The sequence below is a fragment of the Petromyzon marinus genome, chromosome 48 (assembly GCF_048934315.1).
Source record: "Petromyzon marinus isolate PM22_M1 ecotype Great Lakes invasive population chromosome 48, UKy_Petmar_22M1.pri1.0, whole genome shotgun sequence".
NCBI lineage: Eukaryota > Metazoa > Chordata > Hyperoartia > Petromyzontiformes > Petromyzontidae > Petromyzon > Petromyzon marinus.
In genome coordinates this window covers 1,924,906-1,952,754 of record NC_133714.1, presented here as the reverse complement: position 1 = coordinate 1,952,754, position 27,849 = coordinate 1,924,906, and the positions used below count along the sequence as shown (strand labels likewise).

At 48.6% G+C, this 27,849-nt stretch overlaps 2 protein-coding genes across 4 annotated transcripts in view; one reads left to right on the top strand and one right to left on the bottom strand.

Annotated features, from left to right (window-relative positions):
- On the top strand, positions 1–23,251 carry LOC142931069 (uncharacterized). Its single transcript, XM_076074441.1, has 6 exons — positions 1–162; positions 12,359–12,499; positions 12,940–13,059; positions 15,024–15,173; positions 16,456–16,705; positions 21,330–23,251. Exons 1-6 carry the CDS (start codon positions 84–86, stop codon positions 21,514–21,516), a joined length of 927 nt encoding a protein of 308 aa, XP_075930556.1. The 5' UTR covers positions 1–83; the 3' UTR covers positions 21,517–23,251.
- Positions 23,108–27,849, bottom strand: part of MEST (mesoderm specific transcript) — a 19,527-nt gene continuing 14,785 nt past the window's right edge. For all 3 annotated transcript variants that reach the window (XM_032972289.2, XM_032972290.2, XM_032972288.2), the window contains one exon: positions 23,108–26,677. In XM_032972289.2, the coding sequence (XP_032828180.1) occupies positions 26,560–26,677 (118 nt within the window). In that variant the 3' untranslated portion in view covers positions 23,108–26,559. The remainder of the gene's footprint in view (positions 26,678–27,849) is intronic.

Here is a 27,849-nt window from a genome sequence, read left to right as displayed (position 1 = left end):
CCCAACCACCAGCCCTGGCACCGGACTCCAACCGACACCGCAACGTCGGCGGTTGTTTGGAGGCTCTTGTCGGTTTGGAGGCGATGGGTGGACGGAGGAGACCCGTGGCCACGTCTGTCTGTGCCTGGCTGGCCGTGACGTTTGTCCTCGTCGCTGGGGAAGGTGAGTGTTGTGAGTGAGCTGTGTGTGTGTGGGGCGGCTTAGGGTCGACTCAGCCTCAAATGAGTACCTGATGCGCTTGTGCCAACATCGCCAATGGGGAGACAAAGGCGGCCGGGCGTGGTGCTGACCACCCAGCCCTTCGTGTGCCGTGCCGGCCTTCGCAGGTGCTACTAGCTAACAGCACTTGCCCCAACAGTCTGTTACAGGCTACACGGGGGATCTTTGTCTTCTGTTAGGTTATTAATCCAGCAAAGTTTCCAACGTTGTGCCGGCGTTTGGCGTGCCTCGTTATGAGCCATTGGGGGTCTGCGTTGGCCCAGACGTTACACTACACACGTAATCAAACATTGTATATACCAAGCTGTTATTGTGCACAATCTCGTGGAGACGTCTGCAATGTGTGCCGTGTGTACCCCGGACTGTAAGACGTTGCATGTCGTAAAGACAAACCCCCCAAAACATTTCGCGCTTTATGTCAAATATGGTCACAAACACACCGGATTATAAGACGCACCCCCCACTTCCCCCCATCCTTTGGTTTAAAATTCAAGGGCACGAAGTGCGTCTTATAGTCTAGAGAATACGAGTCAGTGGTGAGTGTGAATAGGTGCACCTAGCCTGGCACGAGTGCCGTAGTGACGGCACCGCCACGGTCGCGAGAATATCCGTCGTCATCGTCGTTGTGTTGTTGTGGCGTGGCCGTGTGGGTGATGATGCCCCTTGGTGGTCCCCACTTTTTCAGAAGGCACTGATTGCCGCAACGATGAGGACGAGGCACGTGGAACTAGGGCTGAACGATTTGGGGAAAATATCTAATTGCGATTTTTCTGACAGATATTGAGATTTGATTTGCGATTGTTTTTTTTGTAAGTCAAGCTTCAGTTCCAATATTCACTGTGTAATATATTTAAAACACGTGATGGAGCATTACCACATGATGCCATCAACAATATGAACTGCTCTATATATTCTAATGCAAGGATGATAACTTAAAATATATTAATTGCTTCCAATATATTTATTGAAATGTTTTAATTGAAATAGAACAATCGAACATAGAACAATTGTTAAGTTAAAGAAATAAAGTTATAATAATAAATAATAAAACAATTCCAATAAGAAAGTAATAGGAATTTTCAAATCGAAAAAAATCACATCCTTTGCGATTTACTAATCGCATTGTTTCAAATCGATTAATCGTTCAGCCCTACGTGAAACCCCCATGTGGCTTCAGGCCAGGGCAATCCTGCACGAACGCCATCTCTGTTTTTTTTTTGTTTAAAACGCAGCAGGCTTTCGCGACCAATGTTATATTCGTAATGAAGGTCGTTGGGTTAGATCGCCTAAGTATAAATGTGTCGTAACCCTCAACCACCCGGCACATACAATCAGTAAGGGATTTGTCACGTAAACAAAACGGACCCATTAGTTGCGATTTCAGCCCACCGGTGTGCTGGAGAGTAAGTCCACAACATTTAAAAGTGTTAGTACTGCGACGTTTCGCTGGTAATTACATCGAGCATCACCGGGCGATTTGCCAGAATCGTGAAGCAATCCAGCAGCTTCCGCTCTTACATTGAGCAGCAGCAGGACGATGTCGTCACTGAACCCATCAGGTGCAGAGATCAGAGGCGGAGGAGGGGGGGGGTATTGTAATTATATACTAGATTAGTAATCATTTTAATTAGTATGTGTTTCCTCTATTAAAGAATTGTAATTGTAAGATGTCTCCTTCTTCCACGCGTTTGTCCCACTCGTGGGGTTCCCTGCCCTCGCCTTCTGCCATCCTCTTGAGCTCCTGCCATCAGGAGGCCAGGGCTCTGGGTTATTTTGTCGCGTTTTCAGGGTACCCGGACCCCTCCGCTCGCAATCATCAAGGGCCATTCCTGATGATGGGCAGGCCCGGGTAAAAGCTTCGTTGGCCGGGTGTCAGAGACGTCCCCAGTTCACCGTCAAGTGCGGAAGGGAAGTGAGGTCCTCTTGCCAACACACTACTCTTTAACATCCCCCCCCCCCACCACGTAGTTCATTAAGCTGTCCATGGCTGTAACGGAAGTGATTTCAATCTGGTGCAGATACAATGGTGAGCTGATCGATGCCTGCTCGCTAACGATCTGGTTAATTGCTGCTCCTGAGGATTTTAAGCGCAGCAGGTGGGCACAGTCGGGAGCCAGGCGGTGCACGTGCCATGAGTGTTCTCTGTTAACACGTGGCACCTGCAGGGTCTCTTCCGTGAGCTGACTGCGTGCCTTCGACACTTCACGTGGCAGCCTCAGTATGCACCAAGCCTGGCACGAGCGCCGTGGGGACGTCACGGCCACTTAGTGGCGAATGGCGGTTGTTGTTTTTGTGTGTTGGGGTGTGTGTGTGTGGTTTTGTGTTGGTGTCTGTGTGTGTTGTGTGGCGTCTGTGTGCCACGGTGTGGGTCGGCGTGTAAGTACGAATCTGTGTGCCAGTGTGTGTTGTTGTAGGTGCTTGCTATCAGCACGTCGCAGCAGTCTGTTGAGCTATACGGGGGATTTGTGTCTTTGTTGGTCTATGAGTGAGTGAGTGGTGTGTCTGTATGAGTATGAACGCATGCGTCGATGAAACGCAACATGTAAATCCGTGATATTGATTCCTACGCATCATTCCAGGTGTGTATGGCGGCCTCAAGAATCCATATAAATGTATGGCTCTTTCCACCTCAAGTGTTAACCTATAACACTTGGGTCTGGCCAGTGAGCTGTCATTTATTGGACTTCTTACGATTTTGTCCCCGAATAAGTGTGGTCGATAAGGATAAAAGTTCCTTGCAAAATCAGTAGGATGGATAAATGTGTACTGTATATGTACTGTACTTACACAAAAGTTCTTACGATAAGAAATTACTCATTTAGCATTTGTAACGTGCACAGTATTTGTTCACTCTCAGAGAGTGAGAGAATGACTCAGAGAGTGAGATAATTATTCATAGAGTGAGAGACGATTCAGAGAGTAAGAATTATTCAGAGAGTGAGAGAATGATTCAGGGAGCGAGAGAGAACGATTCAGAGAGTGAGAGAGAACGATTCAGTGAGTGAGAGAGAACGATTCAGAGAGTGAGAGAGAACGATTCAGAGAGTGGGAGAGAACGATTCAGAGAGTGGGAGAGAACGATTCAGGGAGTGAGAATGATTCAGAGAGTGAGAGAACGATTCAGAGAGTGAGAGAATGCTTCAGAGAGTGAGAGAGAACGATTCAGGGAGTGAGAGAGAACGATTCAGGGAGTGAGAGAGAATGATTCAGAGAGTGGGAGAATGATTCAGAGAGGGAGAGAGAACGATTCAGGGAGTGAGAGAACGATTCAGAGAGTGAGAGAATGATTCAGAGAGTGAGAGAATGATTCAGAGAGGGACAGAATGATTCAGGGAGTGAGCGAGAACGATTCAGGGAGTGAGAGAACGATTCAGAGAGTGAGAGAATGATTCAGGGAGTGAGAGAAAGATTCAGGGAGTGAGAGAACGATTCAGAGAGTGAGAGAATGATTCAGAGAGGGAGAGAATGATTCAGGGAGTGAGAGAACGATTCAGAGAGTGAGAGAATGATTCAGAGAGTGAGAGAGAACGATTCACAGAGTGAAAGAATGATTCAGAGAGTGAGAGAAAGCGATTCAGGGAGTGAGAGAACGATCCAGAGAGTGAGAGAATGATTCAGAGAGTGAGAGAACGATTCAGAGAGTGAGAGAGAACGATCCAGAGAGTGAGAGAATGATTCAGAGAGTGGGAGAGAACGATTCAGGGAGTGAGAGAGAACGATTCAGGGAGTGAGAGAGAATGATTCAGAGAGTGGGAGAATGATTCAGAGAGGGAGAGAGAACGATTCAGGGAGTGAGAGAACGATTCAGAGAGTGAGAGAATGATTCAGAGAGTGAGAGAATGATTCAGAGAGGGAGAGAATGATTCAGGGAGTGAGCGAGAACGATTCAGGGAGTGAGAGAACGATTCAGAGAGTGAGAGAATGATTCAGGGAGTGAGAGAAAGATTCAGGGAGTGAGAGAACGATTCAGAGAGTGAGAGAATGATTCAGAGAGGGAGAGAATGATTCAGGGAGTGAGAGAACGATTCAGAGAGTGAGAGAATGATTCAGAGAGTGAGAGAGAACGATTCACAGAGTGAAAGAATGATTCAGAGAGTGAGAGAAAGCGATTCAGGGAGTGAGAGAACGATCCAGAGAGTGAGAGAATGATTCAGAGAGTGAGAGAACGATTCAGAGAGTGAGAGAGAACGATCCAGAGAGTGAGAGAATGATTCAGAGAGTGAGAGAACGATTCAGAGAGTGAGAGAGAACGATTCAGAGAGTGAGAGAATGATTCAGAGAGTGGGAGAGAACGATTCAGAGAGTGAGAAAGAACGATTCAGAGAGTGAGAGAACGATGCAGAGAGTGAGAGAATGATTCAGAGAGTGAGAGAGAATGATTCAGGGAGTGAGAGAATGATTCAGAGAGTGAGAGAACGATTCAGAGAGTGAGAGAGAACGATTCAGAGAGTGAGAGAATGATTTAGGGAGTGAGAGAACGATTCAGAGAGTGAGAGAGAATGATTCAGGGAGTGAGAGAGAATGATTCAGGGAGTGTGAATGATTCAGAGAGTGAGAGAGAATGATTCAGGGAGTGAGAATGATTCAGAGAGTGAGAGAATGATTCAGAGAGTGAGAGAGAACGATTCAGAGTGAGAGAATGATTCAGGGAGTGAGAGAACGATTCAGAGAGTGAGAGAATGATTCAGAGAGTGAGAGAACGATTCAGAGAGTGAGAGAGAACGATTGAGAGAGTGAGAGAGAATGATTCAGGGAGTGAGAATGATTCAAAGAGTGAGAGAACGACTCAGGGAGTGGGAGAGAACGATTCAGAGAGTGAGAGAATGATTCAGAGAGTGAGAGAACGATTCAGAGTGTGAGAGAGAACGATTCAGAGAGTGAGAGAATGATTCAGGAAGTGGGAGAATTATTCAGAGAGTGAGAGAACGATTCAGGGAGTGGGAGAGAATGATTCAGAGAGTGAGAGAACGATTCAGAGAGTGAAAGAACGATTCAGAGAGTGAGAGAGAACGATTCAGAGAGTGAGAGAGAACGATTCAGAGGGTGAGAGAGAACGATTCAGATTGAGAGAATGATTCAGAGACTGAGAGAGAGAGAATGACTCAGAGAGTGGTCGAGAATGATTCAGAGAGAGAGGGAGAGAATGATTCAGAGTGAGAGAGAACGATTCAGAGTGAGGGAATGATTCAGAGAGTGAGAGGGAACGATTCAGAGAGTGTGAGAGAACGATTCAGAGAGTGAGAGAATGATTCAGAGAGTGAGAGAATGATTCAGAGAGTGAGAGAGAACGATTCACAGAGTGAAAGAGAACGATTCACAGAGTGAGAGAATGATTCAGAGAGTGAGATAACGATTCAGAGAGTGAGAGAATGATTCAGAGAGTGAGAGAACGATTCAGAGAGTGAGAGAACGATTCAGAGAGTGAGAGAATGATTCAGGGAGTGAGAGAGAACGATTCAGAGGGTGAGAGAGAACGATTCAGATTGAGAGAATGATTCAGAGACTGAGAGAGAGAATGACTCAGAGAGTGGTCGAGAATGATTCAGAGAGAGAGGGAGAGAACGATTCAGGGAGTGAGAGAACGATTCAGGGAGCGAGGGAATGATTCAGAGGCACGGGAAAGCACAAGACAAGCGGGAAGGCAGCCAGAACCAGCGCCCACAATTTCCCAAGCTCTGTCGTTCTAAATTGGGATGTTTGGCAAACTCCATTCACGAGTCAATCTCGATTTGAAGTTTTCGTGACTGCAGGGATCCACACTCTTTGGTTCTTTCGTCATCAGATGATGGACGTTTGTGTTGCGCCCGAAACGTCGTGATTTAATTTATTTTATTTTATACCTACGTGACTTTACCGAAAGAGCCAAAGGGTGGAGTATCCATCCACGAGTGTTTATGCATGGCGAAGGAAGACGGAGAATCCCTCACCATGCCTGCGACGGGGGAGGTTAACACTCAGCCTCCGTACGGATGGAAATGCATCCACTTGCTGTGCTGCCATTGCAGCCTGGCAAGCCAAACGATGGCGATGACCACGGGTAGGCAGGGAGTTTCACGCGTTTGTGTGATCCACCAACCCTTTGTTTCTATCCGCGCTGGTTTGTAGGTGCGCTTTATGCTCTGGCCAATCAGTGCATTTAGGATGCGGTGAAAATGATTTGAGTCAAATTAAGCGACAAGTGTTGGACGCCGTCCAATGTATATATACAGGTAGTCCCCGACTTACGACGGTCCGACTTACGATATTTTCGACTTACGATGGGGTCGTCGTAACGCATCTCCATCGTAAGTCGGGGACTACCTGTAGTCTGAATATAGTTTCAGTATAAGTGTGTCAATTATTGAAAAGTGGATCAGGATTAAAATTATTAAGGTAAAGAAAATCAGTTTGGTGTTTTTTTTTTAATGGATTTTGATGTTGAAAAATCAGCTCACGAGTGTGCCTGCAAAAGGAAATTTCAATCTGTGCATATTGCCAGTTATGACACGTATGTACGTACGTACATATGTTGAACTTATTTCACCCCACCGTGCGTAGCCAACCGTGATTTTAATCGAAGGTGCGAGAGAAGGACAACTAAACACAAAAAGCAGTTCGTAAGAAATTAGTTTTCAATCTAGATTATTTAAAAGTGCATAGCTCCAGTGGCTTCCTGATATCGGAAGGAAGAGCGTTCCAGACGGCCGCAGAAGCGCATGCGAACGCGTGCGATGCAGTGACCGTCTTTGTTCGATGGCCAGCCATGTGGAGTATTGGCATGGGCACCTGACAAAATATGGACCTAAAAGTTACGTGCGTGGGATTACGCTGAAAGACAGAAATAGTAACTCAGGGATCAGGGAACAAATGCAATTTGTAGACTTATGAGCTGTTGAGGTATGTTAGTGGGCTTGGGCAGAACACATGGTAGCGGAGAAGGGATCATTGCTGGTGGGCAGGACTGGTGATGAAATGGCATCCAAAGGAGAAAATGTGCCCAGGATGATGGCCACCGCGGAGAAAAGGGGCCAGTCGGGTCAAATCGTGCGCAGGGTCGAGATGAATTGCGGCACCTCGGCATCACGAGAGAAGGTGGTGACGCTGCATGGGGAAGAGGGCCTTCGTCCAGCAGTGGATAAATGGCAGCTTATCGATCAGCTCGCTCATCTCTCCCGGCGTTCCCGAGTGTATTTCCCCACCGCAAAGAAGACCGCCTCTCTCGGGTCCAGCAGAGATACTGATTCGGTATGTCCGATCGAGGATGTAAAGGGCAATGTGTCTGTAGTCTGTGCACTGATCTCATCCATGGGCAACTTCTCACTGGCCCCGCGCTGGCCGCTTTAATGGGGCCTTAATGGAAAATGTGACCTTTCGACAATTCGTGGCACTTAGGAGTGTTTGTAAGTGAAAGGTCAGCCCGGATGGCGTATTTTCGTTTTCTTTTTATTTTTTTTGCACCCTACAAAGCAGCCACGTCATTGCCCCCTAATTGCGGGCAGGCTTTGGGAAATGTCCCTTTAATTGAAGTTTCAAGCTCATTTTGCTGAACCGGGTGACAACTCGAGAGGTCAGCATGAGTCTCATTTGCAAGAGTGACCGGGGGCATTAGTCTGCTAGTAGTACGGGGCGGTGATTGCTGCGTGTATAACCACAACCGAGGAATTTTGCGGTGTAATTTCTAGAATTTGCCAAATTTGGACCCTGACACGGGTACACGATGGCCTGCTCTCGTGAGCGACGTCACGCGATCTTTAACGTCCGCTGCGAAGCGGAGAACGCTCGCCATTATTCAGTTTTTTTTTGCGTCCGCAGTAATAAAATAATCAGTCTTGATTTGAAGCTTTCGTGACTGCAGGAATCCATACTCTTTGGTTCTTTCGGTAAAGTCACGTAGGTCGAAAAAATAATAGATCACGACGTTTCGATCGCAACCTGAAGACGGTCGCTTGTTATTGCAATCGAACCGTCGTTTTCTACCTACGTATCTTTACCGAAAGAACCAAAGAGTATACAATAATCAATGTTGGCCGCTGGGTTGGAACCCACGCACCTCCGCAGCGCGTGGAATGACGCGCTACTGCTGGGCCGCGTCACGACCCAGGTGTTTAGTTTGTTGTCCTTCCCCCGCACCTCCAATTTGCACGGTTGGCTACGCACGATGCGAAAGAAGTTCAACGTACGTGCATAAACAGGACACGCAGATGCTCAACAAATTGGTCCAGACGCTCAACACTTTTTTTCCCGTAAGCACGGTGATGGGAGCATCGAGCAGGTGATGGAGCGCGGCGTGATTTTATTTTGGACATGGTAGGGCTTGTATCGATTCTCCCTGAGCCCCCCCCCCCCATCCAAATTCATCGGTTGATGAAACGTTACGATTCGAGTTCGTGATTTTGTTCAGGAGTCATTTTATTTTCGTCCCGTCTATTTTGTTTTACTGTCTCGCCTGCACCGTTTGTCGATGCTGCGTCTTCTTTGTTCATCTTGATATCTCACGGCTTTTCATTTTCACGAACCGGTTGTGGGTACTTTATTCTTTAACACGCCTCGATCTGCTGCACGTTTCATGAGCGCAAAAGGCCAATTTGTAGATCGACAACATTTTTTTTAACAAGGGGTGTGGCGTAACCACGCGGCGACTTGGGCCGCCGTGCCGTCTGTACGTTCACGCAGGAGCGCGCGCCAATCTGTTCACTCGTCGATCGCATCCCGCTGGAATTGATTACCGGTGGCTGACTTTCCAAACCGGGAATCGTAAAAAAAAAATTACAGCTTTGTCTGTTGTTGTTTAACAGCCCGAGACGAGTGAGCATAGAAGTACATTACAACGATGGAGTTTTGGATGTTGCTGCATTGCTTCCTGCTGCCCACCATGTATCTCCAGAGCCTATAACAATTTGGCGTCATCCAGCCTCCGAGATGTGATGAAAAGGGACGCATTCCAGGTGATTTGGTCATGAGCAAATGAAATATAATTTGGAGAAAAAAATACGCAAATAATGGAACCCACTTAATAGCAGAAAAAAACAAATTCATTTACACATCATTAATTCTGGTTTTAAGTAAATGCATTTTGGTCACAGTGAGTCAGAGTAATATGTATTATGTTAATGAGTGAGTCATGTTACTTGTAATGAAGTGTAAACCCGGTGACTGATGGTAGCCCCGTTAGTGGGCGAGATGCACTACAAACCATGTGACATGGGCTCAAGAGAAACATCGTACACATTTCCCAACCTCAAATGAGGACCTGTGGCACCCACATCCGCTGTGGACCTGAGCCAATGGTGGAGATGGCACAGTTATATGGAGCAGGGGCACTGTTGACTTCCCACTAAGATTATTAGCACGCTTGGCCACGTACGACGCAAAAGAAGTTCAACATACATCCAAGAAGTGCTATTGTTAACAATCTCAATTCCTGATTGTGATTCAGTAGCTCTACCACAGCAGCACCTGGACCGTTTGTAGGTCAACTCAGCCTTAAAACGATGGCAAAGTGTGCTAGAAGTTTACGTACGTTAGACATGTTATTATTTTTATTATACCATCCATTCTTTTTTACTTTCTCTCCAATGTGAGCACGCACTATTAATTTGGAACATGAACGCACACGCGCTCCAAGTGTGTTCTAAATGCCCTGCGCAATGCCACGTTTCCTGGCCGTGTCAGGTTCTGCCATACTCTGGCAAATGTGCACGTGCGTCGCCTGCGTTATTCGGTAAATAATTGTTTTAATGAGAGAGTCCCGAATATAGCCTGCGCATTCATTGAAGTTGATTGTATCGGATTTCATATGACCGGAGGTTGCGAGTGCCATTAATTCATGGTTTCGTCTGCCCGCACATTAACGAACATAAGCAGCTCGCGGTACGACGACTATCCAATGGAATTTTGCGATTCAGGGTCTTGGTTTGATTCGAGCAGTCCATTCTTTTGAGGTGGCCGGGTTAGGGTTGTGCGTACGTGCGGCTGAACTTCTTTCGCGCCGTACGTAGCCAACCATGCTAAATCGGAGGTGCGGGCTCGAGATGAAGAGCGCCGAGCTCGCACCGCTGAGATCCTTCGTTAAAATCCGGGCAGCCGCCCTGTGCGGTAGCGGTAGGAATTCACGGTCACAGCTTAGCAGCCTGTCAATGACTGCGACGAAAGTAAACTAAGTTTGGGCTAGATTCCAACTCTGTCCGGCATTGAGCAGCTTGCACCTTCTGTCCAGCACGCGTGTCCAGGACGCGTCGTCTTTAGGGCAAGATGAGCTCGCGACCCGAAGCAGCTTTTCGCATCAACTTGGGATTTCTTGGGGAGGAGGGGGGGGAACGTGCGGAGAGATAATCCTGCTCGTTTGTCACCCGGGGGTTGGAGAGCCGCCCGGCGATCGCTACTTCCGGCGGAGTGGGGTGAAGGGGACGTCGGGGGAGTGGGAGGGGGTCTCGTGGCGTGGGTGGGAGCCACGGTGTGGAGGGTCACGGGTGTCGGGGTCACGAATGTCGGGGTCACGAGTGTCGGGGTCACGAGTGCCGTGATGATGATGGCCCTCGGGGGGGGGGGGCGATGCAGAAATTATTTTTAGAAGGCCCCCCCTGCCCCCGCCTGCCTCCCCCCCCCATTTCGTTTGAATTTCTAAATTCTTCTCGTGAGATAACGGAAGCGATGCACACACCGGGTGGAGCTGGCGTGAGATAAGAGAAATGTAGACAACATGTTAAAATCTACTGAAGTTAAAGATGGGAGGTGATAAAAAAGTGTTTTACAAAAACGATGCGTGCAAGATAGCGATTAGTGAGCTTTTGTGTGTTCTTTAGCTTGTTACGACGTGTCGTGAGCATTTGAATTTTAGTTCATACGTGATTCCACCCCTATTTTGTTCGTGAATCCGGGGGGGGTGGTGGTGGTGGGGGGAGCGGGTAGCCCTTGAGCCTCTTGGGGCTTCTGGAGCTTGTGTTTAGTTTGCTCGCCGTGCCTGTGGCTGCCACAGGTGACGGCCGAGGGATTTGGTGATCAGAGCTGTGGCAGGACCCACCACCCCCGCCCAGCGGGAACCAACGCCTCGGTGGACCGCACGAGCGGCGATGTTTAAGCGCAGGCCGAGAGAAGTTTCCCCGGGGTCGTTAAATAAACGCTGACTCGTGGAGGGATCTCGTGGCGTGGGATGATACCTCGGCTGGGTTTGAGTTTCCCACCTCCAGACGTAAATAACGTCGCTCGTCGCGTCTGCCAGGCGCACGTTCGTTGCAACGATTCGGCTGTCGGAGCCGGTGGTTTAATGTTGGGTTGATTGTCGAGGGAGTTTGTCTGCTGCTCACGAGCTACCATTCACATGCCGATTAAAAAAAAAACTATGATCAAAAAACATTTACAAAATGTAAGTCTACATCATTGCCCCGTGATGTAGAATCTCCAAATCGTATTATCCACTCTACTACTCTGGCCCCCCTTATTAATTTGCTCTGATGAAGGCCGGTTGGCCGAACATTTCCTGTCGAGTATTTGTTTTAAGGCCACCGTATTGTTGACGAAAGTGTCGAGGTTTTAGTGTGCTAATTGTGCTCTTGCACACCGCATTAGCCGTATTACATCGTTGAATAGTGGGTGATTGGCCTGGGTTTGAACCCAGAAATGCTGCAGCGTTTTTTAGTGTCTCTGATATGGCTATTGTGAGCACCCAGAGAGAGAAAGATTTGAGTCCAAGATCTCTGCGGTGCAGGCTTATTTGCTCTAACACGGTCACTATAGAACCCCCACCCCGAGAAGGACACACACAGAGAGAGAGAGACGCGTTGACCAAGGGTGTGAGCTCGATGGCGCCGGCTCAGTGTCTCCGACCTCTCGAGCCGCGGCCGGCCCACCGCTCGAGAAGACGGATCGTGGTGCAGTCAATCGGCGTCCGCGGCGAGACCATCGAGCTCGTGAAGCCGGCGGTGTCGGGTTTGCACGCGGGCGGCCGAACACAAAAACCTGGATTTCAACCCAGCTTCTTGGCAGTTGCCGGCTCCAATATCTAGGATTCCTCAATTTATTTTTCTCGACCAGGGGTTTTGGAAACATCTATAAGGCGGCAATATTAAAATCGCCCCCCCCCCGTCATTGCACCACAAACTCATTCTGGATGAACGTGTTTTTGGCTCTCGTGTCTCTCTGCCTCTGGTGTCTCCGTGCGCAGTGAAGGACGACATCGGTCCACACCAGGTGGTGCGTCTGGGCGAGGCGCTGCCGGACAGCGAGTGCCGCTACCTGCTGTGGGCCCTGGACAAGCGCCTGGAGGGGAAGCGCCCGAGCTTGGAGGAGCCCCAGCTCGGGACGGGTACGGTACGGCGGCCAGAGGTCCAGCCGATTTTGTGGGGGGGCGCAGCTCGTAAACGTCGCAAAGCGCCAGCGAGAGATGGCCTCCGCTCGCCCACACGTTCGCTGGGCCACCCAGTCACCGACTCTCCAACTCCACCAATCTGACGACTGACGACCCAACCCACCAAAGCAACCTGCGCACTCACACATCCACTCACTCATCCGCCCCTTCACCCACCCATTCACTTATTCGCTCGCCTACTCATGCAACTCAGTCACCCACTCACCAACACGTCAATCCAACCACTGGCTACCCAACCCACCAACAACTCACCTATACACTCACTCACCCACTCACACATCCACTTGCTCACTCACTCGCTCAACGCGCTAACCACTACACTAACCGCTACACTAACCCGCTCTCCCGCTCGCTCTCCCGCTCGCTCCATCGTGCAGGTGACGAGCGGCCGTGCCCCCTGCGCCTCTTTGAGTGGTGGGAGAAGAACAAGGAGGAGGCGAGCACGGTGGTGGTGTCATCGGCGCTGCGTGACGCGGGGCGGCACGACCTCGCCATAGGCACGACCTCCCCTCCCTCCACTCACTCCTCCCTCCCTCCCTCCTCCCTCCCCTCGCTCCACGCGGCAACCCAGGCACCGTGAGTGGCACGAGTGCCTTCCTCGCCCTTTATTATTTTCGTCTTCCCCCGCCCTCTCCACCCGACGGTGCTGGCGGTGTCTCGTTAGAAGAGGAACAATCCGTCAGGTCTCCCCTGGAGCGGTGCGACCCTCCGTGTTGGAGAACAGCCCGTGGAAGGGACATCACAGAGCTCCTTCTGAGGTCCATTCCAATGACCTCTGCGACACACACTTGGGAGACAGCAGTTACTCTCACATCACGCTACATGGGGCACTGCTAATCGCATGAAACTAAAACCGAGAATTTTACTTCTTAGAGCTGGAATTTATCTACGTTAAATCACTCTTCCATCATTGTTACCATGGTCACCGTTCTCCCATGAACTTCATTCGTATCCTACACCCATGGTGAGGGACCTGCTGGACGAGATGGACTGTTTTGTCTCATCCTGACTGTGTTCAACCATCATAGTGCAGATTACAACAACACACTCACTCACTCACCTCCTCACCTACACACTCACTCACCCCACCACACTGCAGGTCACAACACTTTTACAAAGGCGGTCACCGCATCGCGCGCTTTCAGATAAGCTTCTGCGGCCGTCTGGAATGCTCTTCCTTGCGATATTAGGACGCCACTGGGAGCTATCCACTTTTAAATCATCATCTAGATTCAAAACTAATTTCTTTAGAACTGCTTTTTCTGTTTAGTTTGTTGTCCATCCCCCGCACCTCCGATTCGCACAGTTGGCTACGTACGGTGCGAAAGAAGTTCAACATACGTACACACACACACTTCTCTGTCTGCTGCAACCCCTCGCACATCTCCACTTTGGAATTCCCTCCCATCGTCACTTTTCCCCAAATTCTCACAATAGCGCGTTCCACTCTTATAATTTACAACTGTAACGGTGCTGTTTGTCGCTGGCCCTCTTGGGAATTTTGGGCCCTGTGCTAAGCGGATCGGCGCCTTGCGCTCGCGAGCGTTCGAATTCGTAGTGTAGCGACTGACTCAGAGATACTAAGAGTAGGAGGCACTCTATCTTGATTTGAAGTTTTCGTGACTGCAGGAATCCATACTCTTTGGTTCTTTCGGTAAAGTCACGTAGGTATAAAAAAAATACGACGTTTCAATCGCAACACAAGCAATCGTCATCAGGTAGAAAGATACAAGGTTCAGCAGTTCTACGGCTATATCTTTCTACCTGATGACGATTGCTTGTGTTGCGATCGAAACGTCGTAATTTATTATTTATTTTCCCCACCTACGTTACTTTACCGAAAGAACCGACGAGTAAGGAGGCACTCCGTTTATTAACACGGCCTGACAGTTCACGCTGGGTAACTACGCTTCCCAGTCAGCACAGCTTGCAGACTGCCTGCCTGGCGACGTCGAGACGGTGAAGACTCCAGCAGCAGCACGACGGGGATCCCGCTCTAAACGACAGCCCCGAGGTCCTCTCCCGGGGCCCCTCTTATACTGCCAGCGTGGCCTGGCTCCGCCCCCGGCCACGCCCCCCTTCTGGAACCTACCAGCGGGTTCTCGACGTGCCCCTCCGTGACCTTTCCCCTACATCCATCTCCGGTCAATCGCGTGGCCTGCCCGTCAGTCGGGGCTGCTGCGAGCTGTTGATCCCCTTCCCTGCCAGCAGCCAGCGCTGTGCTGCCACGTGACCGAGTCGATGTCACTACACGTGGAACGAGGTCCGTCCGAGGGGAGCGCCCATTTGTGCGCGCGTTTGTCTATTGTTATTTTTTTCTTTCACGAGCACATCCCTCTGCCTGCACAATCGAACCGCCAAACACTGCGGAGGCTCCCCTGATAATGGGTCCCGCGTGCCAGCTTGGTTTTGTTTTGTCGCTCTTCCGCTTGTCGCCGTTATTCATTCGCTGGCTGAGCAGAGCTGCTGAAGAACATTGGGCAGGACAAGATACTGGCCTTCGACAAGGTGGTGCTTAACTACAAGCAGAACCTGCAGAAGGCCCGCATGAAGGTTGAGGACCTGGGGATCACGGCGAAGGGGCTTCTGAGGCTGCGACGCGAGGCTGCAGGTGGCAACGTCCCCCCCCTCCTCCCCTCGTGGTTGTCACAGCGACGGTCGCGCATGGGAACCGTGCTCGCAGTCACGGGAGGCCATCTCGCGTCGTCATCTTCATCATCTTCGGCCGTGATCAATCCACTGCTGGGTGAAGGCTGTCCCCAAGTGGCCACCTCCACCCATTCACGATCCTGCGATGCAACAATTCCATCCAATGCCTGCGCACGAGCTGAACACATCGCTCCATCTCCCCAATTAACGTTTTCTCGGACGTGTTTCTAAACTAAAACTAAACTATTTTTATTTTACCAGGTGAGGCCCACAGAGATATTTCGCTTTTTAGAAGCGACGTGGTCACAAATGATAGCTCAACGAAGTGGCTTATTATGTGAACATTTATAGCAGCCACAAACTCAAAATGTGTGACGTTGATTCTAAATGTGGGGGGGGGGGGGAAACCTGGAAGACCCGGGGAAAAATCCACGCGACCACAACGGGGAGAGAGAAACGCACACTCCAAATATACAGCAGCAGGCGTCAGGGTCAGAATGGAACTCACGACCTCCTGTATACCAGGCGAGGTAGTTAACATTTCCTAGCCACCGCGATGATGATGCGAGAGAGAAACACGCAAACTCCAAATATACAGCAGCAGGCGTCAGGGTCAGAATGGAACTCACGACCTCCTGTATACCAGGCGAGGTAGTTAACATCTCCTAGCCACCGTGATGATGATGAGAGAGAGAAACACGCAAACTCCAAATATACAGCAGCAGGCATCAGGGTCGGAATGAAACTCACGACCTCCTGTACACCAGGCGAGGTAGTTAACATCTCCTAGCCATCGTTATTAGTCTTGACCATCGTCCAACATCCCTTCTTGTAAACGTGTCCCGCCCATCTCCCTTATCCACGATAATTAGATTCCAATGTATTTTTTTATACATTAGTTTTCACTACCTACTCTTATAGAGGACGGGTGAACACTATACCCTAAGCAATTGCTAACGCCATCGAGTGGATTACCAAATGTTAACGTGCAATAACAATGTTCTCTCACGTGTACTTAAAATGCCGTACTCTCAGAGGCCTATGGCCAAATCAAACAGAATGTGGCAGACATTGTCAGGTGATTGAAAAGCTAAGCAGGCTTTGAACTTGGTAAAGCTCCCGGATGGGCGACTACCATCCTGCATAAAAAACACAGGTGGCGTGACATCCTTGCGTGACAACGTGGGCTGACATCGTGGCGTGACACCGTCGCGCGACATCCTCGCGTCGCGACATCCCCGCAGACCGCGGCGAGCTGGTGTACACGGTGAGGAGGCCGCCGCCCCGGCGCCCTCCGCACGACTCCTTCAGCGACAGGCTCCGTCCACTGCTGCACGGCCTGGCGTGCAGCTCGCTGGCGGCGGCGCTAGCGGCGGCGCTGGCCGGGGTGCTGGCCGGGGCGTTGGCCGGGGCGTTGGCCGGGGCGTTGGCCGGGGTGCGCGCGTCCCAGCGCAGCGGGGACGACGACGGAGGGGGCAGACGCCACGGCAATTGGTGATTATGGCAATCCGTCTATTTAAAAAAAAGTTGACGACGTATTCTTTTTACGAAGGTTAAGGCCCACTTGAGCTGTGCGGCTCTCTTTTTTCAGAAGCGACCTGGCATCACAAATGATAGCGCAACGAAGCGGCTTGTCGTTGGGAAATTTATAGTGGCCGAATACTCTAAACGCGTGTTGTCGATTGTAGACGCGGAGGGAAGAACCGGAGGACCCGGAGAAAAATCCATGACAACAAACTAAATGCACAAAAAGCAGTTTTAAAGAAATGAGTTTTCAATCGAGATGATTTAAAAGTCAATTTATCCAGTAGCATCCTAACATCGGAAGGAGGAGCATTCCAGACGGCCGCAGAAGCGCATCTTTGTGTGTGTATGCGTCCGTCCGTGTGCCGGTCGATTGGTCGGTCGGTGACGATCACTCGGAACTAGAAAGCGCTGGTTACCGGCGCTTTCTGCTCTCGTAATAGAAAAATTATATCAACTGTGCATAACTTCAGTGCAGAGAACTAAGTGTGTGAATGTATTAAATTATAGTGCAAGTAACACAATCATGGCTCTTGAAATCGTGGAATATTAGCCAACAACTGCCCTTTGCACATTGATTCTTCTTATCACACTTTACGGAGTTACATTTTCATTGGTGGGGGTTGGGGCAGTAAAATAACCTTTGCCGCCATACAAAGTCGAAATTAAAGCCCCCTTTTATTTGATAAACAAAAACTCTGAGCACACACAGTGGCTTATCATAATCACTCGACAATTATCATCACTCATAATAATCATAATCACTCATAATTATCACTCATTAATAATAATTACTCAAAATAGTCACTCATAATAATCACTGCTAATAATCACTTGATAAACTTTTGACAGTTTGATCGGGAAGTTGGTTTCCCGGCTTGGTTGAGAAGTTGGGATTGTGGCCTCATGGACTTTTGTTGTTGTTGGTGCCTTTTTGTTTTGGTGCCATTTCTGAAGGTGTTCATTCATCTTTGATTTTGCTTGGCAGTAGTAGGGGATGCTATTAGCATGGTTGACGCTATATAAAATGAAAATATTATATTATAAAAATGCAATAAAATAATAACCAAAGAGTATCAAAATGTATTTAACTGATCAAACTTTCAACAAAGGATAAAAAACACGACTCATCTCAAGGCCTATGGTGTAGTCTATTTTCCCCCATGGCAAGTTGCAATCCTAGATACATCTAAAAACAAAACGGAATCCTAGACGTAATTTCCTCTTTCATATCAGTATGAGGTGTGGAACCTTTCCCTGTTCATATGCCAATTTACGACTGTCCATCTGGAAACATCCTTATCATTAAATATGTAACAGGGCCCCATTGTGGATAGTATAGTCTTTAAGTGTTTTTTTCAGAGGGAGGGGGGTCACTTTTCCCGATAAGACATCATCAGCGTGAGGGCCGCCACACATTTGGAGCAACTGGGGTTTGACAGCAGCACGACGATGATGGAGGTGTTTTCACCTTTTCACCTTTGCGTCTTGTCGGGGGCTGCACGTCAGGAGCTGCCAGTGGCCCGCGGGCCTTGCAATGAAGAACACTGCTCTATAGTAGAGTCTCCGACCATTAGTCACTCAACCACATCTGGCCTCTGCGTATTACGAAGAAGGTCAATTGCCCAATGTTGTCGATTGTGTGGTTTTCCTTTACGGGCAGTGTTATTGGCGAATTTGTTAGAGTTTTTTCCCCCTTAGTGAGGGTCTATACGACATTTGGTGAGCAACACGTTGCCAGGTTGATAATATTTCCCACGAGTACCTGACTAGCACGACTAGGTGGCCAGATGTTAACTCCCTCCCCTGGTATACAGGAGGTGGTGGGCTCGATCCCGACATTGACGCCTGTTATATTTGGAGTTTGGAAGTTCTCCCTGTGGTCGCGTGGATTTTTCTCCAATTCCCCTGGTTTTTCCTTCCACCTTTAGAAACATGCTTTTAGAGTATTTGGCTGCTATAAATGTCCACATGATAAGCTACTTCGTGGAGCTACAGTATTATTTGTGACCAGGTCGCTTCTGAAAAAGAGCTATATAGCTCAGTGGGTCTTACCTGGTTAAATAACATTTTTCTTGCAGTCATGGGCAAATAGGGCCTTTTCTAAACGGTGGGCCCTCATGTGGCCGTGGCCATACAAATTGACGTCATGGGCCGTTGACATCCCACTTCTGGTCTAGGAGTGAATAATAGAGCAACTACAACAGAGGCATCTGTCCTATGACAGTCGACAACAGCCTGTGGAATCTTCGTCGAGTCTGAATCTGCTGATTTACCGTCGTCATGCTCTTGGTCGAGTCGACCAAAGCAGTTTAAATTTAGTGAAACACTTTTAGTTATCATGTTAGAGTAAAGGGTGTGTACTTCCACCCCCCCCCCCCCCCCCCAGCCCAATATCAGGTCAACCTATAAGAGATCTCAGTAAATATTTTGTATATAAACACAGGAGAGAAAATGAGTGGTTGGCCTTCCTCAGTGCAGTGCAGTCTTTAATAACGTTACCAAATTATCTCAGTCTGCATCTTCACTGAGACTCGTTAGACTTTGTCTCGTCTCAGGCAATCACGCTTCCGTCTTCGGTGGGTGGTCGTAGTCATCACAATGCTTGATCATTTTCACCCAATCATCGTCAAGGTTGATCGCAACACATACATACACACATGCATATAACGGGTGCTTCAAAAATAATGTTAACACTTCTGAGAATGTGCAACAATACTACGATAAATGTGCCCTCCGGGCTCTGGAGACCTCCTGGAGAAGATTCCAGGACACGTGTTGACAATGATGGCGAACAAGTGGAGACTCTTTGACTTTTTGAAGCTATTAACATACATTTGTTATGTTATACAGTGAGGGAAAAAAGTATTTGGTCCCCTGCTGATTTTGTACGTTTGCCCACTAACAAAGAAATGATCAGTCTATAATTTTAATAGTAGGTTTATTTGAACAGTGAAAGAGAATAACAACAAGAAAATCCAGAAAAACGCATGTCAAAAATGTTATAAATTGATTTGCATTTTAATGAGGGAAATAAGTATTTGACCCTTCTGCAAAACGTAGTACTTGGTGGCAGAAACCCTTGTTGCCAATCACAGAGATCAGACGTTTCTTGTAGTTGGCCACCAGGTTTGCACACATCTCAGGAGGGATTTTGTCCCACTCCTCTTTGCAGATCTTCTCCAAGTCATTAAGGTTTCGAGGCTGACGTTTGGCAACTCGAACCTTCAGCTCCCTCCACAGATTTTCTATGGGATTAAGGTCTGGAGACTGGCTAGGCCACTCCAGGACCTTAATATGCTTCTTCTTGAGCCACTCCTTTGTTGCCTTGGCCGTGTGTTTTGGGTCATTGTCATGCTGAAATACCCATCCACGACCCATTTTCAATGCCCTGGCTGAGGGAAGGAGGTTCTCACCCAAGATTTTACGGTACATGGCCCCGTCCATCGTCTCTTTGATGCGGTGAAGTTGTCATGTCCCCTTATCAGAAAAACACCCCCAAAGCATAATGTTTCCACCTCCATGTTTGACGGTGGGGATGGTGTTCTTGGAGTCATAGGCAGCATTCCTCCTCCTCCAAACACGGCGAGTTGAATTGATGCCAAAGAGCTCCATTTTGGTCTCATCTGACCACAACACTTTCACCCAGTTGTCCTCTGAATCATTCAGATGTTCATTGGCAAACTTCAGACGGGCATGTATATGTGCTTTCTTGAGCAGGGGGACCTTGCGGGCGCTGCAGGATTTCAGTCCTTCATGGCGTAGTGTTACCAATTGTTTCTTGGTGACTATGGTCCCAGCTGCCTTGAGACCATTGACAAGATCCTCCCGTGTAGTTCTGGGCTGATTCCTCACCGTTCTCATGATCATTGCAACTCCACGAGGTGAGATATTGCATGGAGCCCCAGGCCGAGGGAGATTGACAGTTCTTTTGTGTTTCTTCCATTTGCGAATAATCGCACCAACTGTTGTCACCTTCTCACCAAGCTGCTTGGCAATGGTCTTGTAGCCCATTCCAGCCTTGTGTAGGTGTACAATCTTGTCCCTGACATCCTTGGAGAGTTATTTGGTCTTGGCCATGGTGGAGAGTTTGGAATCAGATTGATTGATTGATTGCTTCTGTGGACAGGTGTCTTTTATACAGGTAACAAGCTGAGATTAGGAGCACTCCCTTTAAGAGTGTGCTCCTAATCTCAGCTCGTTACCTGTATAAAAGACACCTGGGAGCCAGAAATCTTTCTGATTGAGAGGTCAAATACTTATTTCCCTCATTAAAATGCAAATCAATTTATAAATTTTTTGACATGCCTTTTTCTGGATTTTCTTGTTGTTATTCTGTCTCTCACTGTTCAAATAAACCTACCATTAAAATTATAGACTGATAATTTCTTTGTCAGTGGGCAAACGTACAAAATCAGCAGGGGATCAAATACTTTTTCCCTCACTGTACGTTCTTTTTCCATTAAAAATGATCGTCCTATATAAGTGTTAACATTTTTTAAAAGCACCCTGTATAAAAACACGTCGTTGGGAAAAAAAACATTTTGCCCGCAAATGTCCTTAACAAAGTGACATTTGCTGCTGACCCCGGCAGGACGCGTGGACGCGAGGGGGCGGGCGACGGTGCTGCCCTGCACGAGCGTCGTGCCGGCCACCCCGAGGCCGCGGCCCCAGCGTGGGCCGCGGGCCGCGTGAAGCCGCTCGTGTGTCCCGTACACGCGCAGCCTGGCAGCCACCAGCACCACGTGGAGGGGCAGCCCTGCCTGGGGGCCAACTGTTGATCCCGGTTGGCCTTTAGCAGCCCCAAACCGTCTGCCCGCTCATCCACCTGTTTGTATGTACGTCCGTACGACTATATTCCCATCCGCGTATCTGCATCCATCTGTATCCGAGTCTGTATCTCCATCCGTCTGCATATACTTCCATTTATCTGATCGCGTGCGGCTCCGTTCGTCTGCCCATCCATCCGTCTGCAACTCCGCCTGTCTGTCCGTCAATCTTTCCGTTCGTCGGTGTCTGTCCGTTCCTTTTTCTATCCATTCACCTTTTTGTTACGCTTGCTGTCCACCTTCAATTGTTGGTCCGTTTGCCCACCCGCATGTCCATCTGTTCGTCCATCCATCTGTCCCAGCGGTCAATTCGGAGTCAACCACGCTGGTTAAGCGACCCAGTCCACCGGTCTGTGTTCTACCACTCTGCAGATACATTTCACTAACTTACACCAGGACGCGCGCTTGCATTCGACTCGCAATATGAAGTAAAAATTATGACGAAGGACCGATTCAGGCCATAATTGTCCTCACTCTGGGGTAGGTAAACTAGTCACGCTCTGTGGGAAATAAACTGCCTGATTGTCCTGTGGGTATGGTTCTGCCGAGGATTTTGAGATTTCAACAGCTGGAGCACCACCCTAACACATCATTTGTTCAACAGGGGAAACGCAGATTTTTTTAAAATCGGGGCTTGAAATTATGAGGTGGTAGGGTGAGGCATAGTGAGGGTTTGGTTGTCTCGTTTTGTTAGGTTAAGTATAACATGATAGTCTGGGAGACTATATAGGGTTACATGTGGGGGTTAGGTCATCTAATTTCTTACCTTTACTTAAAAAGGTAACTTTCTCTCCATTGATAAGTATACTTCTCAGTTGCACTTCCTAATGAGCCACACCACTCACAAGGCGCATCTGGTTTAACATCCACTAAGATAAACAAAGACAAAGATCCCCCATATACCCTAAACATATTCTTGGGCCAAGTGCAGAGAGCGAGCACCTATGAAGGCCGGCACAGCACACGAGGGGGGTAGGTGGCCAGCGGCACACCCGGCCACCTTTGTCCATCTAGTGGCGATGTTTTCACACTGCACCGGGTACTCGTTTTGAGGCCGAGTCGACGTAAGGGAGGCCCAGGACCCGTTCAGATAATCATTGCTGGCGTTGGCCGCGAGCGGGAATCGAACTCGTGTCGTGCAGTGTTCATAGCGCAGCGCCCTAATCGTCACACGACTGCCGCTCGCTTCAACTACCACACAGCCCACGCTACTGCCGCTCGCTTCAACTACCACACAGCCCACACGACTGTCGCTCGCTTCAACTACCACACAGCCCACACGACTGCCGCTCGCTTCAACTACCACACAGCCCACACGACTGCCGCTCGCTTCAACTACCACACAGCCCACACGACTGTCGCTCGCTTCAACTACCACACAGCCCACACTATTGCCGCTCGCTTCAACTACCACACAGCCCACACGACTGCCGCTCGCTTCAACTACCACACAGCCGACCACACAGTCCGACATGCCGCCGAAGAAATGAGACTGTGCTGCCCCCTCCTGTCTCGCACAAAAAAGTAATGCACAGCTCAGCAGTGGCAGTCAATTGCCAAGAGTTTATTACAAATGTCACGTCATACATCGTCTCCGCATATGCCTCCCCCCCTCCCCCGTACACAGTAAAATACGCCTCTTTGGTTTTGCATAACGTGATCAACAAACAAATGCTTGCATTAAAAACACACCTTATACGATTTTCTATCCCCAGTCTGTATCGAGGAAAGCGTCAGAGGCAGACTTTTTCCAAGGGATCACACCATTGAGATGTTTGTTAGTTCCATTAATGAGTGTTTTTGCAAGTGGAAGGAAACCAGAATGAATACCTGAATGGAAAACTCAGCATGCACACAATGAATGGGTTAACACTCAATAAGCCTACCATTTCAAATTGAAACCCCGCGCTTACAACACGTGGCACACATGAGCTCATGGCGGTCACCCATCCAGGTAACTAACGGGGCCCTCTGGCCTGCTCGGCTTCCCGAGACAGCCGGCGAGGTCGGGCGCATTCGGGGTGGTTTAGAACGGGTTTTTTTACGACACTATGGAATAATTCCAGTTGAGGTTTCACACGAGCAGATACAGGCCCTCTGACAGATGGGCAGTCGTGGGGCGACCGAGTGTACAATTGCAAGTCCAGCGCCGAGGGTAGCTCACGGAGCTTAGTAAATCACGTAAATTCGTATTAATCATTAAAGTAATACAATTCGGTTATAACGCGATTGCTTTTATTGTGCTTGTGTTCGGTGCCGGTGTTGCGAGAGCCGATGCTGGTTCTGTGAAAAGCGTTTTGCTTACGTTGACTAACCACAAGTGGCTTTTGCAACCGTTTTTGCGTAACCGCAGATGCACAAACGTACCCCTACCCCGCAAAGTACAACCGCGTACAAACTGGATGAGCAATAACCCTCAGATTTTTTTTGTCCAGTTCCAACCCAAATAGGTATACAATATGCGCTCAAACATCTAAGGGGCATCCATAAAGGCACCAATTCACGATTACAGAATTGTACACGGCAGCTTAAACCAAGTCAATGGAAAAAAAAGTACCTACAGCACTCGAGATATTTCGATACGGAAGGCGCTTTTTATAAATCACAGATGTCTCATCCCTTAAACGTTCCACACTTTCACCGTAGCGTTGGTAACACGCTCCGCGTCAGAGATTCAAGAGCCCCAGGTGTTCACCATCACCTCGCGTGCAATTGTCTCGAATGCCTCTCGTGCGAGACCGTTCAGGATCACTGAAGCTTTGCGTTTTCAAAAACCTTACGTCTTATAAAGGAATATGCTGCCACCATTTCCAATCGCACGTTTTAAACTGCTCCAGAATAATATTTCTTTAATCGTGGACGAGACCTTTATGGACACCATTTTTTATTATTCCATCCTTTATACACACACACACAGAGGACAGCTGCATATGCCTACATGATACACATAGCATCACTCTCACGCAAATGCTCACACTTAGAAAAAGGGGTCAAGCTGCCTTCTGCAGCTTTCCCAAATGTGTTGTCTTTGTCGACTTCAACCGGGTTCCAAATCCCGGGAGTCGAGGTCAGTATTTTGGTAAAGGCCTCCACTCATAACCCTGATAGGGGTTCTTCCAAATTAGATACGAGTGTTGATGATGACGAGGCCCGTTTGTCTCGAAAGACCATTCTGTCGCGCATCACGAGGTCAGCTGTGTAGATTTGCAGTGCCTAGGAGGACTTAGTAGGCCAATTCTTGAGTGGCAATGCTTGCCACAGCCATTGAATGCGGTGGCAGTTCCAGAGTTGTTTGTTGCTTTTTCTTTCCGAAGCTCCCTCTTGGTCTGCCACGCAGTGCGATTTATCCGATGGAAGTACCACTCTGTATTCACGGCAGGTGCATCTCGAAAAGCAAATAGTTGGTTATCTTACAGCTGCTTACCCACGGGGGGGTATCTTGAGATGTAACCACACGAGCTTGAAGCTTCATTCATGAGAACGTAAGAAATTAAAGCGACTTTCCAGTTAAGGAGAGCTGGGAACACAAATGCTGCGCGTTGTTTGAGGTTGTAAATTTATTTAAGTTGTCTTCTGGATAGATTTGCCCGTACAAAAAGAATGTGGAATTTGTACCACTGACTCAAGGCTCTCAGTGGAGATGAATGTCGCCCTATTGGTAATTTTTGCATAAATGCAAATACAACTCAACCCCAACCAAGCATTTTCACACACAAAGAATACATGCCCACATTAAACCTTATTACACGTGTATGAGCAGATGCTGTTGGCAAGCATCGCGCAAGACTGATGGGGGGGGGGGGGGGGCGGATGGTGTGGCCAGCACTAAACCAAACCACCTTTGTCTCACCCAGGGCTGATAGCTCACACATTGCATCAGGTACTCATTTTCAGGCCGAGTTTATCGCTGTTAGGGCCAGGATAGATTATTATGCTAACATTTGCCACTGATGTTATCCATGGCTGGGAATCAAATCCAGGATTGTAGTACAGTGCACAAACCACTGTTAAAATGCTGCCCAATGCACAGAAAAACAAAGATCCCCCGAATAGCTTTTAACAGACTATTGGGGGAAGTGCTGTTAGCACGCACCTATGAAGGCCGGCACAGCACACGAGGGGATGGGTGGCCAGCACCATGCCCTACTGCCTTTATCCCCAGTGCCAATGTTTACGCACCGCACCAGGTATTCATTTGAGGACGAGTCGACCTATGGGAGGCCCACGACCAATTCAGATAATCATCACTGGTGTTGGCCGTAATCGGGAATCGCACTCTGGTCGCCGGGTTCGTAGTGCAGCATGCTAACCATTATACTACCTCTCCCCACAATGCACACATACATGGACACACGTCATACACACAACCCACCACATTTCGTAAAGTGTTTGCATATTGTTGGAAACAATTTTCACAAAGCAATGTGTCACCACTTCCGCTATATATTCACACGTCCATACACACACAATTGTTAGGCATGTAGCGATTCACTTAAATTAATTGCAAAATTAAAATTCAAGATTCACCATCGTTAATCAATATTTTTAATGCTGTGGTGAATGTAGCGTCTTGAGTACAGCAGTTCTCAAACCGTGAGGTCACAAACCCTCCAAGGGTCCGAAAGCGCTTAATGGGGGCGCAGGCTTTATTAAAACCACGTTGACTAGTGGCATGGACACGCAAGCTTCGAGTATTGTGGCCTTTATAACCTGAAGGGGGGGGGGGGGTTGATTTGGGGGCCCACCATGCCAAAAAAGTTGAGAGCCACTTCTGTAGTGGTTTTGGGGGGGGGGGGTCGCATGAACCCATTATTTACGACGTAGACAAACCAAAAACACCCGATTACTCGTGCGATTTGATGCATGTCTTGTGGGTGAAATAAGTGCTCTTTAATTAATTGATGCATCGTTACACACCTAATTAAGTTCGCTCACGCACGCACACATGCGCACAGGCACCAGCCAGCTGTGCGGTCCAGGACGAGTTGCCTAGGATCAGAACGAGTTGATGAAGGAGATGTACGCGTGGAGGAAGGCCTGCGGGTCCTCCAGCTGAGGGTAGTGGCCGACGTGACCGCCCAGCACGCTCACGGCCGACTGCGGCAGCAGGGAGCTACACGCAACACGGCCGCAGTTCGAATATGTTGTAAGGTCACATTCGTTACACACACAAAGTGCTCGCCACAAATGAACCACCAATACCTTGCCAATCTCGTCACGGAGCATAAACCGTCGTGCAAACTCCGGTTCGTCCTCGCAGCGGCGGCTTTTCGCGAGCCATTGAACAAAGACGGTCACCGCATTGTGCGCTTTCGGATGCGCTTCTGCGGCCATCTAGAACGGTCTTTCCGATATTGGGAAGCCACTGGAGCTATACACTTTTAAATTTAGATTGAAAACTAATTTCTTGACAACTGCTTTGCGTTTAGTTCTACGTACGGCGCAAAATAAATGTAACATCCATACAACAAAACATACAAAGATCCCCCGTATAGACTTAACCGACTGTAGGGGCAAGTGCTGTTAGCGAGCACCTATGAAGGCCGGCTTGGTACAGGAGGGGGTGGGTGGCCAGCACCACGCCCAATCGCCTTTGTCTCCCCGGTGGCGATGTTTACACACCGCACCAGGTACTCATTTAAGGCCGAGTCGACCTAGGAGAGGCTCAGGACCGGTTCAGATAATCGTCACTGGTGTTGACCGTGAGCGGGAACCAAACTCGGGTCGCTGGGTTCATAGCGCAACGCGCTAACCACTACACTCCCGCTCCCCATCACCAGAGTTAGTAATTAACACCACACTCGGCATCAGCACCACCACTGCCACCACGGTCATCATTACCACCAACGTGACCATCAATCTGGGCTTCGGCCAACCTTTAAACAGGTTTCTCAATTTTAACAAGTTGAACGTCTCAGCCCAGTCACCAATGCTGCGTGGAAAGACCCATCACATACAATTGTAGCTCTAAATTTTGATTTAAAGCTTTCGTGACTGCAGGGATTCATATTCTTGGTTCCTTCGGTAAAGTCACGTAGATGATGATTGCTTGTGTTGCAGTCGAAACGTCGTGAGAATTTTATTGTTTTATATTTTTATTATTTCCCTTCTACGTGACTTTACCGAAAGAACCAAGAATATAATTGCAGCTCTGATAATAAAAACATCCGTTCTGCTGTCATGTGATTAAGATTTATCTGTGAGCAGGGAATGTGGGAAAGTGCACGTCCCAATCTGTGGATAAATAAGGTGACTTAAAAGGGATCTCGCAGAGTTTTAAGAAAT

Bases quoted from the DNA above. Each gene is read 5' to 3' on its own strand.
- LOC142931069 (XM_076074441.1), top strand. From the start codon at position 84: ATGGGTGGACGGAGGAGACCCGTGGCCACGTCTGTCTGTGCCTGGCTG. The intron at 12,500-12,939 runs GTACGGTACGGC...TCCATCGTGCAG, and splicing joins GGAGCCCCAGCTCGGGACGG to GTGACGAGCGGCCGTGCCCC. The intron at 15,174-16,455 runs GTGGCAACGTCC...ACATCCCCGCAG, and splicing joins GCTGCGACGCGAGGCTGCAG to ACCGCGGCGAGCTGGTGTAC.